Source organism: Psammomys obesus, unplaced genomic scaffold (genome assembly GCF_907164565.1).
Source record: "Psammomys obesus unplaced genomic scaffold, mPsaObe1.curated_primary_1811, whole genome shotgun sequence".
NCBI classification, from domain to species: domain Eukaryota; kingdom Metazoa; phylum Chordata; class Mammalia; order Rodentia; family Muridae; genus Psammomys; species Psammomys obesus.
In genome coordinates, this window is record NW_026591711.1 from 3,028,742 (window position 1) to 3,050,692 (window position 21,951).

At 39.1% G+C, this 21,951-nt stretch overlaps 1 protein-coding gene across 2 annotated transcripts in view; it reads right to left on the reverse strand.

Moving 5' to 3' along the window:
* Positions 1–21,951, reverse strand: part of Skap2 (src kinase associated phosphoprotein 2) — a 155,048-nt gene that overhangs the window by 35,905 nt on the left and 97,192 nt on the right. For both annotated transcript variants that reach the window (XM_055611896.1, XM_055611898.1), the window contains exons 7-9: positions 13,791–13,915; positions 12,860–12,923; positions 12,381–12,515 (exon numbers count right to left, since the gene is read on the reverse strand). In XM_055611896.1, coding sequence (XP_055467871.1) covers positions 12,381–12,515; positions 12,860–12,923; positions 13,791–13,915 — 324 coding nt within the window. The remainder of the gene's footprint in view (positions 1–12,380; positions 12,516–12,859; positions 12,924–13,790; positions 13,916–21,951) is intronic.

Here is a 21,951-nt window from a genome sequence, read left to right on the forward strand (position 1 = left end):
GACTGGGGAGAGGAAAGAATGATAGAGGAAGGCATGAGGTTATCTGGTGGATGAGAGAATGGAATGTGCACTGTGGAATCAGAGGCAGAACTTGTGGGCCATGGGAGGAAGTTAGCTAATGGAAGGGAAGAATGGGAAGGAGACTGGGAAATGGGGACTCAGGCAGGCCAAGGCTGTTCTTCTTAGTCCTCCAAGCCCCCCGGGAGTGCCGCCTCAGCGTCTCTCCAGTCCCTGATCATGCTGCTTGTGCAACCCTCATATCTCAGCTGGTTTTCACACAGGAAACTCATCATTTCCATACTGCTCACAACACATTCCCCGATGGTAGCCTTCAACTCAGTCCCAGTCCTGTGCACTTCCCATCTTCCCTTCCGACTGCCTTTACTGAGTGAGTGGGCACAGAGCAGAATGCCATTTCCTGGGGAAGGCCTCATTTGGGCCGACTAGCACATGGAAGGGACTGGCCACCCAAGGAGGTCCTGTTGCTAAGAGTAGATGATCCATCTTTAATGGTATGAGGGACTGGTGAAATGAGAGCTTTTCATCACTCAATGTATTCTGTTACTCAGACCATGCTCCCCAAGATGGCAACATTAAACTTCAATGAGCTTTTGGGCAAATCAGGCCTGCTTCAGTATTGTCAGTATACAATGTGGCAATCACTCGTTCAGGTTTCTCTGATAATTGATGCTTTTAGGGCAAGAATTATCTTAGAGATGCCTTTGTGGTTTCTCTTTAGTTAACTAACAAGTCCACTAACTAAAGGCTCTATGCTGCTGAAGGCAGTTTCTTGACTTCTGAGGAAGAAGGTACTAGCTAAGGAACAGACCAAATATCACCAGCTTTGTTTCTTGTCTTGAGGCACTCGTAACACCTGCTTTTCTGTTTGTTAAATACCTATACGAAAAGCAAAATAACAAGGCTTTTAAAACAGCAGATTGTGATTAAAAAAGTCACCCAATGGCACATGACTCATTCCAAAGTGACAGTGCCAAGGATGTTGGCGAAGCAGAGGACGGTCCATGCTGGGACAGGCAGCAGAGGCTTTCTGTGTGGATGCGGTTTGCTGTGAGCCTAGACAAAGTGGGGAGTACCGGGTACAGAAGAGAACACAGAAGAGAAAAAGCAACCATCACGCCGCATAGATGGGGGATGGGATGCCTGAGTGAAATTAAGTGAGCTTGTTGAAACCAGAGAAGCACCGCACCCCAACAGACTGGTCAGAATGTGAGACTCTGGACCTCTGCGGACAAAGGTGAGGGGTATGCGCTCTAACCTACAGCTGATAGACAGCTTCGCTTCACAGTATAAAGGAGCAGAAATATATCACGTAAAAAAAAAATCTGAATTCCCTTTTGCTTCTAAGTGTTCTCCTCTTTAGGTGATTTCTGGAGGAGCTTCGACGTTTACATGCATTATCTTTACGCTGAGATCAGATGTTCTAGATACATCCAGAGCACCAGTAGGTGTGATAACATGACATTGTCAGTGTGTGGCACTGTGCCACCCTACACTTACAAAAACATTGCACTGTGCCCAGGAAATACACAGAATTGTAACATCATCTCATAGTCATAATGGAATAACCACAAAGCTCTACCCAAGCTGGTTAGAGAAATGCTTTTTTTATATTGTTAAAATAGAATGTCATGTAAATATACAGAGCCCAAAGGGCAGTTTCCATTGTTTCTGATGTGGAGACTGTGAAGACTTGAGACAAGTGAGGAAAGAGAAAATATGGCAAGGGCGTTGTACATTAGATGCCTTTTCACCGCTTTAGTATTTTGATTTCATTTTCTGTGTCTATAGTCAAGTTATGGTGTGTTTGAGAATCTACAACCTTAGCATCTTCTCCATATCTAATATAATGCACATTAGAAATGAGATCATGGGCTGTGTGGATGGAAAAAGAAAAAGGCAAATCAACCAAAGTTGTATCTTTTTGCCATTTCACTGGCATTTCATCCATGAATTAGTTCATTAACTCAGCACAATGATTTAGCTCAAGGCACCAAGATGCAGCATAGAGCAGCATGAAGAATGGTGCAGAGTTCAGTCTGTCTGAAGTCTAAGGGTCTAGACAGCATAAATAAGGCTGGAATGACAGATTTAAGTTGGACTACGGAAAGGGCTCAGATGAGTTTCAACTTGGTAAATACTTGGCATTGGGAACCCAAAAAAGGTTATACTGACCAAAGTATTAACGTGATCATGATATATTTTAGAGCCAATCTATTATCATTATAAAGACTGGATTATCAGGTTGATGGGAGAGCACTCAGGAGCCCTCATGACAAACCAGAAGAGAAATCATGAAAGCCTGAATGTATGGAGAGCCAGGGTGGATGATGCTTCAAAGGAAGAATTTGTAGAACTGGCAGTTAATCTGATGGGAGGGACATGATGATCAATGAAGGGTTCAAGAATGCATTTTAGGTATTTTACACTCTTTACTTGAGTGGCCACCGGCACTGTTAACAGAACTAGCAGCACGGGTGAGGGGTTAGGGGTGAGGGATCAGGGGTGAGAAGTAGAGTTGCCCAGAGAGAGTGTAAAGGAAGAAGAGCTTTTCAAATCCCCAGATTTCACTTCATCAGCTGCATCACGAGTATCTGATGGACTGAGCGACTTCACACCATCATACAGCTGAGTCTCACTTTGGAAACTCAGCAACTGTCTTTCAAACGTCACTTAGACATAGGAGCTGTGATTCGGTCCTACAAAGGTCCTGCTTGGGCTGGTTCTTACCCCAAGTCTCCCTGCCTGGCTCCCTGAGCTACTATCTGCTTCCCAAATGCACAGTACCTCAGACTCAGAGCTTAGTACTTGCTGCCAGGAAGAACTTTGGCTTTTTCTGCTTCCCAGTTTTATCTTAAGAGTTTTTCCATTTAAATGCCATCTTTTCCTTGGCTATGGAATCAGCTATTCCTTCTCTCATCTTCCTTCCTGGCATTCTTACTACAGTCTGTAATGAGTTTTGACAAAGGAATCCTTTCGTAGCCCAGGTTGGCCTTGAGCTCACTATCTTCCTGTCTTAACTTCTGGAGCACAGGACTGTAAGTAGCACATGTCCAGCTCTATAATTATCTTCACAGAAGGTAAGTCCGTCATTTCTAAGCCTAAATACCTTGCACTTGCATGAGAATCTGTCACTCAGTGGGCTTTCAATAAATATATGCAGAATGCCTGAGGCTTATAACAACAGGATGCATGAAGGCAGGACACAGGAAGTGCCGCTATTTAAAGACACAAAAGTTCAACTAGAAAGCAAGTGATCTGAACTAACCAGTCCCTGAGCATCAGTACTCACGGGAGTGCTGAAATGCTCATGCTTACACTTGTCTGAGATATCCCTGTAGGCTACCTTGTATGAAAGATGGCTCTCTGGCCGGTGGTGCTGGATGGGGCACTGTGGTCCCATTTCAGACATGGGGCCTGAAGGTGCTGTCTGCTTCTGGTGTTAGCCTGCACTCTCTACCTCCTGTCTGCAGCTATATGAATGAGCCATATGACAAGCTCCTGCTGCCATGACCCGAGCCATCCCTGCCAGCATGCCTTGCCACCATGACGGACTGTACCGCTATTACAGTAGGAATCCTTCCTCCTTTTAGTTGGTCCTTTTTAAAAAAATTATTTATTTATCTTTATTTTATGTGCACTAGCATGAAGGTGTCAAATCCCTTGGAATGGGCATTACATACAGTTGTAAGCTGCCATGTGGGTGCTGGGAACTGAACCTGGGTCCTTTGGAAGAGCAAACAGTGCTCTTAACCATTGAGTCATCTCTCCAGCCCTTTTAGTTGTTCCTGACAGGCATTTTATTACAGCATTTTAAAAAGTAATTAATATACTTTTCATAAATAGTATATGTAACAAAACATAAAACAGGAAATTCCAACAAAGAGATAATTTCAAGACAAAACAGTGACCAGGAACATGAGATTTCTGGGTCTGGATGTGAGGCCCAAGACTGATGACAGGAGAAGACCAATGACTTTGAAGAAGCCATTTTCATTATGGGTAAGGACAGAAAGCCAAATTTCAGGAACTAAGGGTGAGCATGTAAAAAGGCATAAAGACAAGGGCCAAAGTGAGCTCTCACAAGCATGTGCACAGACAGGAAACACAGGAGCTAGCCCATGAATGGGGATCAGGGACATGGAAAGAGGGCCAGAGGAGGAAGCAGGAGATCTGAGATCCAGCCCCCACAAAGAGCTCGAAAATGCCCCTCACCTCACCCACTGAGTCTCCCTGTCCTGTGGGAAAACTTTCTGATCCAACTCAAGTTTCTGTAAGGAGGAACAGGGGCAATGGATGTGAGGAGTTGTGAGGCCGTCTCTCTGTGAGGACGGCGATGAAGTTCCAGTAACAAGGAACACATCTACAAATGAATGTTTTCTTTGACAAAATCAAGGTAAGCCTCACTTAAGCTTAATTAAGTTACCTTGGAGTTTTTCCCATTTTGATGAAAGCTTTGCACTATTTGACTACAGTTCTCGCTGAGGCCAGAAATGAAGAGTGCTTGTATTTATCACTGACACTTAGTTGAACTTGTCCGTTCTTATTAATCACAGCTTTAAAGTAAGCAGCTGAGATACTCTTAGGAAGCTGATATTCCCAGCTGACCTATCTGCAAAAATAGTGAAGCCTGACACTCTCCTGCTGCAGAATGTCTCCACAGATGCACACATTTGTGTAGCTGTGTGCATGTGTATGTACGTGTGTGTTTCTGAGACCTAAAGAAGTGGTTTTTTTGTGAAGCAACTAGAAACTTTATCCTATTCTATCTTCTGAAAACATGGGGAACCAAAAGCAAATGCTGCCCACGATCTGTTTATATTCTCCATGGGAAGAAAATCTTATCTGACATATGAAGACTCCAGTTTAAAGGCTTGTTATGAGTGTAGTTAGAAGTTATGCCTTTAGCTGCCGAGGCTTCTTGGTGATAAACCGTAAGGAGCTGGGTTATGGACACACACAAACCCTGCAATGTGACTGCCTGATCTTCTGGCACAGACTCTTCATCTGAAATTCACGGAAAAACTTAACAGGTCAGCCCCATTAGCACAACTTTTCCTTTTGCTTTATAAACGTCGGCATTTTTGTTTGACTGGTGAGGCGGATATTTGCTTACTTTCTAATTCAGAAATTTTAATATACATGCTACTGGCTTCATCAGTAATGTGAATATAAATATGTGTCTCTGAGATTTTACAATTCCGTGCCTAAGTAAACTAAATAATCAATAATTTCTTGGGATCCTATTAGGTTCTTTAGAAAAAAAAAAAGGAACCCTTTTTGTAGTATCCTTCTTTCTTGTCAAAGTTTCTATCCCTTCCTTTGTCTCTTTCAGTCGTTGAAGGTACACTTGACTTTGGTCTGTAGTCTGGGCTGCTCTCTTATCTCCAGCTCATAGGTGAGTCACTCTTCTGTGTGTTCGTTCATCACCACACTATCAGATGTAGTTTAAAGCAGATGCCCAAAGTTTTGATCTGGACCATTTTCCTTCTCTCTTTAGAACCACATATTTCCATTAATATTTTTCTCTTCTCTTAACTCATGAACTATTCAGAAATTCATTTTCCAATCTCTAAATACAGGAAAACCAGGCTGTTCTTAACTACCTTAATATATATGTTGGATAATAAAACTTCATTGTTCATTATCATCTTTATTATTACTTGTAGTTTGGAGATAGAACCCAGGGCCTTATTAGGCAAGTGCTCAACCCCTGAGCCACAGTCCCAGCATCCTGTAAAGAATGTAGTCTAGATGCATTGGAATTTGTTGCGACTTAAAATGTGAGTTTATTGGTAATCAGTGTCCGTGACGGTTCTCTGTGCATTCAAAGATACAGATTATTATTATTTGCTCCGCTCACTCACATCTTTTAAAATATACTAGAGTCCATGCATTTCGTGGTTCAGATCTTCTCTATCTTTACTAAATTCCTGCCTCTTTAGACAGCCAGTTTCTAAAAGTGTTGTGTTAGCATCCCTCTGCGGGGGATGGAGAGATGGCTCAATGGTTAAGAGCACTGTCTGTTCTTCCACTGGACCTGGGTTCAACTCCCAGCACCTACATGGCAGCTCACAACTGTCCATAAGCAGTCCAGTCTGACACCCTAACACCAATGCACATAAAATAAAATAAAATAAAATAAAATAAATTATTAAAAAATCCCTCTGTGGCTAAAGATATGTTAAACTGTGGAATCTGCTTGTTTTTTAAGTTTTGTATTACTGATTTAAAGTGTGTGTGGTCAGATAAAGCTTTATCATTATTCTAGTATGGTCTTCTCCCTTTTTGTCTTAAATTCTACCTTGCCTGATATTAAAATCATCACAGTAGCTTTCGTTGGGAAGAGCTGTCTAAAGTATTTCCTTATTTTGGAATCTCTATGTATCTTTGTTTCCAGTACATATTCTCTAATGTTTTTGCTTGATTAAAAAAAGTTCTAATGTGATCTTCTCTTTAATAGATTAATCAAGTTGCCTTTGTAATTATTTTTATAATCTTATCTTTACCATATTACCTCTTTGCTTCTTACTTATTTGTTGCCTTATTTTTGGCTTAATACTTCTTCACATTCACTTCCTAGTTCCCCTGTATTGCTTTCAGTAATCCACAGCACCAACTTACTCCAGCTAACGTCTCAATTGTTTACTAATTTAGCTTTTCACCTCTTTTGTAAATTGAAAATTAAAGCTTATTTTAAAAAACCAGGAAATAAAATTAACGACACATTTTTCTTGCTTCTGTGTTTAGCACTGTCCTTGAGTTTTCCATCTTTCCTGGGTGTTCACACAGTTAGGGGCAAAACTGGAATTCAACGTGACGTGTCTTTCCTCCCAAAGCCCCCTTTCTAGACTGTAGCAATCTGTTATTCACAGACAGAATGGAAGAATTCTGGATATATGAGGCAGGGCACAAAAGATAAGAGGAGACAGTGGATGAAGAGGAAGAGTGATGAGGAGGATGGTTTGAAAAGATGTGTCAGATAGAATACACAAAGCTGGTTTTAACAGGATTTCTATGTTGGAAGAACAAAAACATCTAACTCATGCTACATGAGTATATTAGCTACACATAAGATAAAACTGAAGATTTAGGAACATCCTATGAAACCCTTATTTTATATATTTATAAAGATCAGCCAGGTGCAGGGGTGCACGCCTGTAATCCTAGCACACAGTGAGGCAGAGGCAAGTGGATCTCTGTGAGTTCAAGGTCAGCCAGGTGTACAAAGTGAGTCCAGGGCAGTCAAGGCTACATAGAGAAACCTTGTCTTGAAAACAAAACAAAACAAAACAAAACAAAACAAAGATCTATGTAAATAAATAAATTAATTAAATAATCTAAATAAACTCTTATGTGGAAATCAGGTTACAAGTCTTCATAGCTCAAGATACAAAGGCTAATGGAGATAAAGCAAACACTGCCTATTACTGGCCAAGGCTTCACAACCTCAGTTCTACTGACATTTTGTATCACATAATTACTTGGTTATGGAGCCTGTTTTGTGTACTGTAGATGTTTAGCAAATTTCTGTATGAGGACACACACACACACACACACACACACACACACACTAAGCACCACTAAAAACTAGAAACTGATTGTAGTCAGGTGATACATTTTTAACTTACAAAGATGAGTTGTCTCCACAAACAAAAATCTGTGTTTTGCATGTTCATAAGTATTTGGGTATATATATTATCATATGTATTTAGGTTAATGTATATTTTTGTAACGAAATTTGTTTTCAATGCCAACAGCAATATAGAAAAAAACATCATGGCAAGCAAAATTGTATTCCAAAACTTCATATATTATTATAAAATAAACAATGTAAAAATATTAAAAATATATCTGCATTCACCAAAAGTAAAAATGCAAACAAACAGGGTATAGCTCAGTGGTAGAGCCCTTGCACAAAGTTCTGGGTTCAACCCCCAACACAATAAAAAAAAAATGTATTGTGTGTTTGTGTATAAATAAATATGCATGTGTGAGTAGTTACATAAATAAGCACTATGTATATACAGTGATCATGATTTATGAATTTTTCCTTGCGTTTTTCATAACTTCAAATAATCCTCTCGGGAAAGTATGAGGCTGAAACCATTTTAAAATTTAACTCTAATTATCTATTGCGAGAATATATTTATCATCCCATATATTAGGAGACAGTATCTCCAATTTGCTAAGTCCAGTAACTTTGTTTAGAAACAAGAATGCCAGCAGCTTCTTGGATTTAACAGTGAGAGGTTAAGCACACTGTGGTTCTGTGAAAGTTAACTGGAGTCTTTCCATTGCATTCCAAAGAAAGAATGAGCAAAACTGAAGTCAGGACCTACAGTCACTTGTAACAATGTTGGTGCTAGAGACTGCTGGATCCTACAGCTGTGGTGTTTAAATTGGTGATCTGAATGATGAAAGGAAAATAAAGTTAAATGGATTGGGGGAGGTTGCGACTATTTATTGATTAAATTTGCATTTGTGCTCACTTGCTGGAAACTACTTTAAATTTAAGTACTCAAACACTGTTCTTTTTTATGTATACATAATAGCTTCATTGAACAATTTATAGCTACATTTTGCTTTACATTCCATTTTAGATGCAGATAGTTGGACTGAATAAATTTAAAGTGTAATTGAGTGACCAAAGGATAAAAACACCCTCTGCTGGCTCCAAATAGTCCAGTCTGTCATTAAAGTAAAAATATGAATTCACACACAGTGGGGGAAAAAAAAAAACAGGTTAATGGAATAAAAATTTGTCTTCCTGCTTTACACTGCCCTCTGTCTTCTAGCCCACTTGCCAGAAGACATTTCAAGTGCAATTCCCCAGAAAGTGGCAGTTAATAGGCTAATGGGCATTACCATTCTTGTCAGCCAGCTGATTCTATTCAATCTATGCCTACAAAAATTGTGTTGTTGTTAATATACATTTCTTGCCACTAAATGGAAAAGGTCAGGTGACTTGCTAAGCTGAGGAGGAGCAAGCAAGGTTGGTTTCTAAGACTATTTCCTAAGTACTGTTTTGCCATCAAGATTCACAGTGAGACAGAAGTGCTTTTCTGAAGTTCTAGTAAAAAACTGACCATACGTTTTGAAATTGTGAGCTCATTACTATGTCATCAATCAATTCAACATACTTTAGCCACTGTATTAGCTATACCAACAAAAGTATGTTATAGTGACATCACAATGTATGTAAATCTAACTGGCCTAAACCCATATGTAGTAATAAAACAGAAAAAAAAATAATGGCAAAACACTGGGGTACTTAAAAAAAAAAAGCCAAAATCTTTCAGACTGTCCATAATAACATTCACTCAACTCTTCCATACATATGTACAAACCCCTACACAGAAAGAAATCTAGAAATTTATTTTGTTCTTTTATGAAGTTAGTTAAAAATTAATGAACAAGAAATTAAGGAGAAAGCACTGCAATAAAGTTGGAATATTCAACTGAAAAATAATTCCTGTGAAACTATCTACACTCCCATAGAATTATAAACATTTTTCAAAAATATTTTACAGCATATTTTTTAAGCAATGTTTTCTTCTTACTGTTGAGACTTAAAACAATGAAGGTTTATTTCACATTAAAAATACACTTACTAGAGCAAGCACTCACCTTTTTCAGAAAAGGGTTTTGCATTTAGAGCAGCATGCTAATGCTTATACTGTTCAGATACATCTGTGGTTCATCTTTCAACTTTGGGTTAGTTTTCAACAATAAGTAATAGAACATTGTGTTGAAATAGTATTATTATTTAATTCTGGAAGCATAACCAATTGGGCTTCCGAGACAAACATTCCCTGTACAGAACTGGACACAGACCAACAGTCTGAAAATATGTGCCATTCTTTTTCACTCTTCTCATCACACAGACCTCAAAACACATTTATATTTCAATGAAGCAGTGAAGAGCAACAAGCTTGATTATCAGCCCTAAAAAAAGAGATGCTTTCTAAAATTAAAGTTACCTTTCCAGTTTCATATATTTAAATGGGCAAAACCTCTAACTCAGATAACTTTAGGGCCTCCAATAAATACTCCCCTCTGTGGCTGAGGCCTTCAGCCTGACAAACCTGCTGAGTTGTGCAGATGTTGAAATGGCTCTTGGCTACACAGGGGAAGAAACAAGCAGGAGACATTCCGCAGCTGCTCAGGCAGCTCCTTTCCCAGGGGCACAGTTGCAGGCTCTATCAAGCTCAATCACTTTGCAGAGCACCCGGGAATCCCAGGCAGAGGCAAAGAAACCTCACAGCAGCTTAAATTTCTCCTAGCACCACTGCAAGGAGTAATATTCCTTAAGGAATAAGCAGTTATTTTCAACATTACATGGCTTTTGGCCAAAAAAATATATGCACGTGGGGGAGGAAGGGTGATGAGGGAGAACATCTGTAGTGAGAGAACATAAGATGTTTCATATTTCTAAAATTTCAGGCTACTGACAGGAGATCTTCCTTGAAACTTTGCTACATAAACCACTGAATATTTGACCTTTGTTCTCAGTAACAGTTTCTTTGGGTGGTGGGAAGAGAACAGCAAAGATGAAGAAACACAGAACTTAACAGTTAACTCGCAACTGCAACACAATACAACCACTCTAAAGTCTTAAAGGGCTGAAATGTGTACGGCATGTTTAAAGGCTCCATGCTTCAGTTTTACATCAGCAGACAGTCTCAGTTCTCTCACAAGCCCTTTTGAAAGCCTGAAGTAACTGTATTGATATGGTGACCAAAACCAAGCAGCCAAAGATACTCTCCACCTGAGGTTAAATAATGTTGTGGCGGATGCCATTTTCTCAGGATAAACCAGGAAGTGGGGCCACAAACAACCACTCTGCTAAACCACAGAAGCACACAAGTCCTGTTGCCACCAAATCGTACTTTTGTGGGAAGCGTCCTCCTGCAGGGAGTTAAGATGTGTTATAGACACACATGTACTTTTTACAATAGCTGTGGTTATTACTGTTACTTGGTCACATAAGCACTTACAATAATTCACCAAGTATGGCAATAAAAAAAAAATAATGATGTTAGGGCCTGGAGAAATGGCTCAGCAGTTAAGAGCACTGGTGACTCTTCCAGAGGACCCGGATTCAATTCTCAGCAACCACATGGCAGCTCACCACAGTCTGTAACTATAGTCCAGGGTATCTGACACCCTCACACAGACATACATGCAGGCAAAATACCAATGCACAAAAAACAAAAATAGGTAAATTAAAAAAAATAATGATGTTCATGTTTATTCTGGACTTGGGACAAGGAAAGCACGTGCTGGGTTATCTCACTTGATTCTCCCGGCAATATCATCCAGATTTTATAGTGAAGAAATTATTATAATAGCATGAACTAATAAATAATACAGTCAGGATTAATTTCTTTATTCTAAGGCTATGCTCTGGTTCTTATGTTTTACTGGTTGTAATGAAAATGACATTTTAGCATTAATTTGGAACTTGTTAAGTATTTTAAACATCAATTTTAAGGATTTATATGATAGTTATTACTTTGCTTGCTCAGAGAAAAATATCCTCTGCATCTACATTGTTTGTAATGTTCTTTTCCTCTCCACTGATTTCTTTTAATAGGCAGAGAAAGGGCAATCTCAACCCAGAGGGCTAGTCACATATTTCTCAGTGCTGTTACAGACCAGGATTCTAAATTTCAGATGATTATTTTTCTGTTTTTAGAAAGCATACAGTCAAGGAGCCAATAGGTAATTAATTCTGCTGTAAAACAGCTACTGAAGTATAACAACGCTCCATCAGGCCTGAACTTTTAAAGTAAGAAAACCTTTTGATTTCCTACTTATGATAAAATACCATTTATAAAACATTCCTCAAGCCTCAGAGACCTTTGTTTACAGTTGAGCACTATTCTTCTAAGACAATGCGATGCACCTCAGCAGGGAGGACCACAGAGCAGAAGGCTGGTGACATATGGGGTGTGCACGGAACTTCTGGTAAATGGAAGTTCCAAGATGTTAAAAAAAAAAAATGATGTGTGCGTTGGTGGAAAAAAACTGTAAGGCAAGTCAATGCTTTTAATTAAAAAATTATGTAGCATAAACAATGCTAATGAGCCAAAAGTCCCAAGAGATGGGGATTGTATCTGCTTCATTTTAAGGTCCCTTTCACTTTTCATAAGTGTGCACCCTGTACTTGAAATGCCTCAAGCAGAAACCTTTTCATAAAATAGCTCTGAAGTTTCTTTGTCTTAATAGCTCACCATTTCCTACTCAAATTGTCAATTTGATGGCAAATTACACAAACACACACACACACACACACACGCATACACGGACTCTGAAGAGCCACAATGTCTTCCAGTGCATCACCACAAAATAGATACCTGGAAGTTCTTCATAAATTTCATCATCTATTGGTTGGTTCCTCGGTGGGCTGCTGACTGGAACAGGATGATCGACATCATCATATAATTCTCCTCTTTCGTCATCATCCTCGGGAATAACATCAGATCCCATGTCTTCAAAGCACATTTGTGAAGCAAATTTTAAAGGAAGACAAAAACAACTTAGGACTATATCTCTGAGAGGAACACATCTCTACAAATAGCTACATGCTATCACTCTACTCTTAATTTAAAGCATTTTTAAATGGTTTTATAAGTGCATGAATCTTAAAGTTACCAACTATATTCAAGGGAGGATGCTTTCACAAAGCCAAGGGAATAGGCCATATTATGCCAGTCAGTGTTCTCTTGCTTATTCTCACAGAAGTCAGGAAGGCTGAATATGTGAAAACCCAAGTCAACCTGTTACTAAATTAATATTTAAGGATCATGAAAACATATTCAACTGATGCTCTTACCTTGTAATATAAATTTCAGCTGCTGGACCCATTCCTCAGCATCTTTGGGAGAGGCTGCTGTAAACTAATGAAAAAATTCAAACAATAAGAACTGAAATTGTCATGGCAACACAAAAGGTATGCTGCATTCTTATCATTTCTTAGAACATTAGTGATTCTTTTCATGTCTAGGGGTACTCTTCTTGCAAGGATGCTTCTTATAATGTACAGTTAATTTTGACAAATTTATGTAATTGAAGCAGAGGATGATGGATTTGAAACTCTGATCAGCAGCTGGCAGCTGCACAGGGAAAAATGCTGCTTCTCTTCATCAATGTCAAAGGCAGAACTGATGAACAAAATTTGCCCTTGACAATTAGAAGACACCCATGAATTTCTTTAGACTGCTGGGTATAGTTTTCTTAAAAATGTTCTTGTCAGATTCCAACACACTACCTGACAACTTAATTAACTGGCTTTCAACTGCAATCTCAGATATTTAAAACTTATTAAACATACATTCCATATTGATGCCTAGCTGATGGCTCTTGAATTGTAGAGCTGATAATGCGTCTTTATCTTCATTTTCGCCCACACCCCTAAGCAATACAATATGTATTAATACTCTAATAGTTTTCCTTGGATGATTTTATTCTTTCTGCTATATGATTCTTTTAGGAAATCACACATTTCTATTAAAGTAGATATAACATGTTACATGTGATGTAACTGATAAATTACAAATTCACTTCATTTTTTGCAAGGATATATCACTTGAACTGATCAGAAAAAATTTAATGTGTTTCCTCTTTATATGAATGTTCAATGTACAAAACAGCATTTTTATTATTAACATGTCAGGAAAAGATGTTTTAATAAAATGTTAATGTCTCCATAAATGAAATCAGAACATATTATCAAGTTAATTTCAAGGCAACATAAAAATTCCAACCTGATAGATACGTTTATCAGGAGCACAGATTTCAAAACAGCAATCTTTCTTTCCATCCTTTCTAAGGGTGTTATTCAATCTGACATCATAGCCATCTATTGCAAATTCACCTTTCTGCTGTTTGTCTATAAAAGATGAAAAGCAAAGTTAGCGTTTCATTCACTAAGGTGAACACAAATGCCTGATTACCTCTTAGTGGTAAGTTTCATGAGGTCCCATTTATTGATTGTTGCTCTTAGAGCCTGTGCTGTTCGTGTTCTGTTCAGGAAGTTGTCTCCTGTGCCAATGAGGTCAAGGCTCTTCTCCACTTTTTCTTCTAAGCGGTTTAGTGTGTCTGGTAAGTCTTTTTTTGTCACCTCTCTCAGGAGAAATTTTAGTCAGTGACATTAGCAATTCTAAACTATGGACATAATAGGAACTAGAGAAAGAGGTCTGTGGATGGTGGTGGCGTTCAGAAGGAAGCGTGGAAATATGCAGGGAAAAATAAATCTAAGTGCTAGAATTTGAAATGTACAAGAAATGTTAACTTCAGAAAGACAATGGTAAAACTTGTCTAAACTTGCTAGACTTTCTTATTCACTGTAATGTCCTTCTTTCAGAAACATTATTAAGAGGAGCCTGTTCAGCCATTCAGCGGATCGGGAAACTGGAAAAAGCAGACCTGGACCTCCTATGGTACTGTCTAAAGGAAACATGGCTTCAGTTTGGTCAGATATTATTTTAAAGATAAATAAAATAGAACAGAAACAAAAGATTTAATACTCTGAAACTAGGAAAATTGACTTTCTTCATTCAGTTGTGTCATTTTGATAGAAAAATCTACATAGCAGTAGGTTTATTTCCCACACTAACACAACACTGAGATAGGAAGTGGGGAAAAACTGTCTCACTGAGCTCAGGGTAAGTATATAAATGCTTCCATAATTAAGGGCCAACAATAAAATATGTATCTTTTTTTCTTAAATACATTAATTTAGCACTTGAAATAACATCACTTTTTAAAGGCCATGAGATCATATGTTCCCCAAAATATCAAATGAAAAAAAAAATAAGAATAAGGCAGACATAACCTAAGCCTGAAAAACCTATTTAGTCCAATTAAACATTTTTTGAACTTCACTTGGATGAAAAATTCCATACTTAATTATAAGTTTTACAAAACTATGCTTTGAAAATTGCAGGCCAGATGTGTGCTTGTAAATCAGCAAGGGACTCAGGGCACGAAGATCCTGAGTTTGAGACCAGCTTAGAGTACAGTGGAAGATCCTGCCTCAAAACAGAAAGTAAGGAGAAAGAACTTTCCAATGTGTGTTCCTTTAGGTATCGGGGGATTCCATGACCATATATGTTTAAGTTGTGCTCTGCTGAACTGAACATGGTTAGTGCAGTTGGGGATGTACTTCAATGGCAAAATATCACTTACCATGCACAGGATATCCTCAGTACTAGCAAAACCAAAAGTCAACAATTTCATGAGTCTACATTATATAGACATGCCTTTCTTGAGGCCTTTAGCGTATTTACATACTCACTCAATTTCTAAGAGAAAATTTTAACATGCAGCATGTACAAACATGACTCAACTATGAAACTCTTTTATCCAGAGAACAGTTTTACACATCTGGTGCTCTCTAGACATAGCTTGTAAAATACCTAACTGGAAAAATACTGAAGAGGGAAAACAGTAAGTGGTTAAACACATCCATTCTTCTATCACTCTCATAGAAAACTAAACTATTCATTCATGCAACAAATTTTTATTAAACACTTTAAACATACCTGGTAGTGTTATGAGTATTTCGAGACAAAAGTTATGAATAGCACGCTTTATCAAATATTTCTCACCAACATAAACATACATGCATTACAAATGTAGGTATTCTACAAATACCAGTCAATGATCCACTTACACTGCAAGAAGAATTTAATTGGCACTATAAAATTACGAAAAAAAAAAAAAAAGAAGAAGAAGAAGAAAGAAAGTAATATGAGGCAAAACACTGAAGTGGTCCAGAGAAATCTTGAAAGATTCACCCAGAGAAACAAGATTTCAAAGGCCAGACCTAGATGAAAACTGTTCCCCACTCCAAAACCTCCAGTCTCCATTCGCCACCAGAGCATGTGCCCTCTACCCCTAACCTGACTCTGAAACTTCATCCTAACATGAGTGATGCTGAGATGTGTGAGGAAGAGGGAGTCCTGCTGGGGGTGTGAAGTCAGCAACACAGAGAGGAGCTGGGACAGGGCATGATTCCGCCCATACTAGGATGCCCAAGGATAAAACAACCAAAACCAAAATCATGTGACCCCAACCTATACTGGCAAAGCCACTTTACACAACCTCTCCCCCAACCATGCCAGGGCCTCATATGTATCTTCTATTTGCAGTCTAAGAGGAGAACCTGGTAAATGCCTGGATGCCTGGTCCCATTAACTGAGCCAAAACTTTATGGCTGTCTAGGTCAGAGAAGCTGGTATTACTATTATTCTAAATGAATATTGTAATAAACTGCTCTCTAAGTTCTTATCTTTATGTGATCTCTCATCTCTTATTAGTTAAAGCTCCCTTTGCAGTAGACAGCAATTAATGCAGAGACATATAACCAGTCAATATGCACACGTGCGTGCGTGTGAGACAGAGAGAGAGAGAGAGAGAGAGAGAGAGAGAGGAATGATCAAATCTAAAGAAGACATCTCTATCAAATACCCCAAGCTCACCCATGGCACAGGGGACATGATGGCAGAGGGTGTGGAAATACTGTAAGAAGCAGACTCGGTAGATACCTGGCAAAAGAGCATTTGCCAGACAAGTTAGGGCCACTGCACGCATGGACTTGCAACAGCTGTGACTGAATGCACAGGACAACACCAGCCAAAACTCCCTGCATGGCTAGGGAGGAGCACATGGAGTCCCATCTATGAGGGGCTATTGGCAAATGATGGATCCTAGGGGGGGACAGTTCTCTTCATGGATGCCAGCACTGAGAGGCTACGCAGACGACGGTAGGTGCATGGCCAGACATCCACATAAATGCATGCAGAACTAAATGGACTCAGTGGGTGTTTAAAAAGAGCGAGAGATGAGGGAAAGAGAAAGAGAGAGCATACATGAAGTTGGAAGAAAAAAGTGATGAAACATTGGGGGGAATTTGGAGGGGAAGAATTGGGGGTTAGATTTTATCCAAATACATTATAGGTGTGTATGAATATTAAATATAGCATTTCTAAAAGAATGCTCGGTTGGGGGCTGGAGAGATGGCTCAGCGTTTAACAGCACTTGTTCTTTTGCAGATGAGCCAGGTTTCATTCCCAGCACCCTCACTGTGGCTCACAACTAGCTTAACTCCACTTTTGGGGGACCTATGATCTCTGCGAGCACCCAGGTACACAGACATATATGAAAACCCCATACACATAAAATAGTTTTTAAAAGAATACTCAATTGAAGAATAAATTTTCAGCTATAAAAAAGTAATGAATCCCTAAATCTACTCAGCTGATTACACATAAAGGAAAAAATCATGTAAACATAGGGGTGCAGCTCCTGTTAGGTCAATCATGCTCCAGCTTCTCCTCTAAGAAAACTCCAGCATTATATAATCATTCATTTGTATACAGCTATATCAACATATGTATCTACTATGCACAGCATGAGCACATATATGTATACATACACACACACACTCACATATATTGGTCTCACAGTGCTTTCTGGGATAGCATTAAGACACCTGGTGACTTGACACAGGTTGTTAAAAACAGTAAAATGTCAATCAAGATATCAAACCAATGTTGATTTATTTACTGAGATTTTGGTTTTGTGAACTTCACATGCAGCAAGAGCTCATTTTCCAAACTTCTAAAATAGTCCCTAAGATTGAAACCTTTCGAAGATGTGTACTTTCCTAATTTCACAATGTCTTTTAAACATACTTTTAGATCTAACAGTCTCATTTTGAGTATTAGTCTGTAGTATAGCACACTGCTGCCCTAGGGAGGCATCTATCCCTCTGTTAAACCTCCCTGAGATTTTATTTCACACTTTAACCTTGTGTCTATCCTACTCCTGGAGTTCATGTCCACAGAACTGAAGACTATCAGGAGAAACTAGATAATGAAATCCACTGATCATTAATTTAATTTCATACAATTTTTTGTTTAATTTTACATAATTCTATTTCAGGACATTAAAGGCAAACAAACAAACCAAAAAAACCAATTGGTTCTGACCTACTAAAAAACATAATACATGAAGCTAATGACAGCTATTTCCTTCTACTTTAATACTGATTTTTAGGTTTATGGATTTTTTCATCATTTATCAAGTTAATTTTTTAATTTTAATAATTATTGTTTATTCATTTTGTATCCCAGCTGTAGCCTCCTTCCCATCTTTTCCCAATCCCACCCTCACTCCCTCTTCTTCTCCTATGCCCCTCCCCTAGTCCAATGATAGGGGAGGAACTCCTCCCCTTCCATCTGACCCTAGTCTATCAGGTCTCATCAGGAGTGGCTGGCTGCATTGTGTTCCTCTGTGAACTGGTAAGGCTGCTCCCCGCTCAGGTGGAGGTGATCAAAGAGGCAGCCCATGAGTTCATGTCAGAGAAAGTCCCTGTTCCTATCACTGGGGAACCCTATTGGACACTGAGCTGCCATGGGCTATATCTGTGCAGGAGTTCTCGGTTATCTCCATGAATGGTCCTTGTTTGGAGTATCAGTCTCACAAGAGACCCCTGTGCCCAGATCTTTTGGTTCTGTTGCTCTCCTTGTGGAGCTCCTGTCCCCTCCAGGTCTTTCTGTCTCTGCCTTCTTTCATAAGGTTCCTTGCACTCTGCCCAAAGTCTGGCTATGAGTCTCAGCATATGTTTTGATATCCCGCTGGGTAGCGTCTTCCAGAGGCCCTGTCCTCTGATAGCCTGTGATAGGCTCCTGTCCTGTTCCGTGTTTTCTCCCTCTTCTGATGTCCAGCCCCTTTGCCTTTCTGATTGAAGGCTGAGCATCTTACCCAGGGTTCTCCTTCTTGATTAGCTTCTTTAGGTGAACAGATTGTAGTATTATTATCCTATATTATACATCTAATATTATAAATTTTTTAAGCTGCCCAAAAGACAAGTGCATATGAAAGACTCAAAAGCCTATAAACATTTTCTGATTTTATAAAAAGGTAAAATTACTATTAGATTAGAAAAAAAGAATCCTTCACATACAAAATAAAACAAAATTATAATATATATCTTATAAATACCAGAATTCTCTCACACGTGTCATGTGTCATCATGATACAGTATTGATGTCCTCACACTGCAATAATTTTTTAATAAATGAGATATCGTCTCTTATTTTTCTCCTGTCAATGATAAAGTTGTGTGAGATGTGAGAGAGGAAGAAGGTTAATTTAATGAAAATTTTTATTTTTCTATAAATCCTTAGTTTTGTTATGTGAAATTTCTGCTGATTTTCTGTTCCAAAATTTTATGCAGAAAAATTACAACATGATGTACAAAAGAGCCTTCAGGAGCTGGAGAGCTGGCTCAGTGGTGAAGAGCACTGGCTGCTCTTCCAGAGGACCTGGATTTGTTCCCAGCAGCCACAGGGTAATTTGCAACTATCTGTAATTCCACATCCACACCCTCTTCTGACCTGCCTAGGTGCCAGGCACTCATGGGGTGCAAGACATAGATGTGCGCAAAACACCCAGACAACTAAAATAAAACAAAAAAAGTTTTAAAGAAACTTTGGTCTGTATTTAGGATGGCTTAACAGGACCAGTACTACTTGTAGCTGTCACTCACTACATTGTACTGGTGCATTCTCTAACTGGGGAGAAGGAAGGCAGTTTATGATCTAAAACGGCATAGGTACAATGGCCTGCCCATCACATTCCTCCTCAAAAGAGAAGAAACACAAATTTCATCTCATGTGCTGATTCAGGACCATGTGAAAAATAAACAGAAAAGGTAAAAAAACAAAACAAAACAAAAAAAACCCAAAACCCAGGGTTTGGAAGGAGCTCCTAACTGAGCCATCATTTATGGGCACTCTGCAGTGCTGGAGAATGATCACAAACTGTGGGGAAAACACAGCTCTGGACCTAGAGAGCTGTATTCAATCTTTGCCCTGTCTCTTAGTAGCCCTACGTTCTCCTAAATGGATCTATTGACAGTCTCTCTCCATCTCAGGCCATCCTTAAAGCCAATTCTGATCATAGAGCTTTCTGCTTAAAGCCCATAGTAAAATAAAATCCTTAGTCAAAATCTCAGAAGGCTTACCTTCTGTTCTACATCTTTAATCTAATGCGGCTCCTTCCTTCCTCCTTCTTATGTTCCGGCTTGGCACTCTGTATTGATCCTATCCATGGGCTTCCAGAGGGCTAGATTTCTGCTCTTCCTTCACCTGCTGTTCTCTCTTTGTCCACCTGCACACCCATTACTGAGCAATTTCTGAACAAAAGGAATTTACTTCTCAAAGTCCTAGTGGACTGGAAGTCCAAGACCAAGGTGCCAGCGGGTCCTGCAGGGCTCTTGCCTCTGCTTCAAGTATTCATTTTGCTGCAGCATTCTCCAGAAGGCAGAAACACTGTGGCCTTGCAAGGAGCTCACTTGAGCATGTTTATCCTGTCGTTCTTGAGTGTAAAGCCCTCGTGGGCCAATCACTTCTAAATGCCCTACATCCTATATTACCTCCTTGGAAGTGACTCCAAAATACAGAGTTTGGACAGACACAAAATTTAAATTACGGCTTTTACACAGTAAATTTCAACGTATTCTTTGTGCCTAATAAAATGTCCTTATCACAATGAAGTTTCCCCTAAGGCAGTTAAGTTTTCCTTCCTTTGTGATCGAAAGGTACGTAACTTAAATTACTTATTATACCTCACTGAATTTACGTCTATCTTTCTAGCTCCTACCGCTTTTTCACAGCCTCTTATATGCTTCTCATTGATAGTCACACAACTCAAGCAGTGAGCATCTCTAAGGCTCTTTGGATCCCCACTATTTATTATATCAAGTATCTAGCAAATGTTTACCAAATAAAAATATGAATAAGTGAGTAAGTGAATGAATGAATGCCTTGATGGGAATCTGAATATCTAGGATGTAGAATGCTTGATGAATGAGACTCATGACAAGTCACAGGAAAAGGAAGGAGATGAGAGGATGGATGGGATTTCACACAGTGATAAAACATGTACTATATGTATTTGCTACTTAAGGATCTGAATGGCTATGAATAATAAATACACACATATTTATGGATACAGAGGTAAGTGCATTACATACCCTGGAGGATGACAGTACTCTTTCTAAGCCATTACTACTTTCATAGGTCAATATGGTTTTTGGCACGCACAATAAGGTAGGAAATGTGAGCTATGTATGTGTCAAAACAGTAAAACAAAGTATGGTTTAACCCAGTGAGCGGTATCAGCCCCACCCTGTGGCTCCGTGAATCATTTATCTCAATCCTACTTACTTAGAGGCTTACAGTTTTCATATATCTAAATAGCTCTTTCCAAGTGTATGTAATGGTTCAGATGCATAATAAAGCTGTACAACTCAGCTACTTCATTACTCAAAAGAAAATTAAAATGTTATTTGATGTTTTCCTGGAAAAAAAAAAAAAAGATGTAAAGCGGCTGGAAATTGGGATCATGAGAACTAAGCAATTAAAGGCAAATTTTTTAGAGTCCCTAAAGAGGAGGGACAGGGGTTCCAGGAAGAAGAGAATGCTGCAAAAAAACCCGGAACAAAATGGAATGACAGCAAGGAGAAGCACACTGCAAACAGACCTGGAACACATGGGAAGACACAGAGCAACCGGCAGTGCAAAAAGAGGCCAGGTCTTCAAGCACCAACACAAAACGGGATGTGGCAAAACTAACTTTTAAAATGCTGAGGCTGAAGGAACTAGTAGGCCGCAAGGCAGTTAAAGTGCAAATGCTAAGGATGGCAGCACCGTAAGGTCTAGCAAGAAGAACAGGAAGAGATTTACCACCTCAAAGATTCTAGCCAGAATTTCTTTATATGACATTGGCCTCTGGAGAAAAATATAAATTCAAACACCCCTTTGGGTATGAGGAAGACTTGCTGGCTTTGAGCTAACACTGACATCAGTAATCATGGACCCTCAAGACACAGAAATGGGAAACCTAACTGAATCA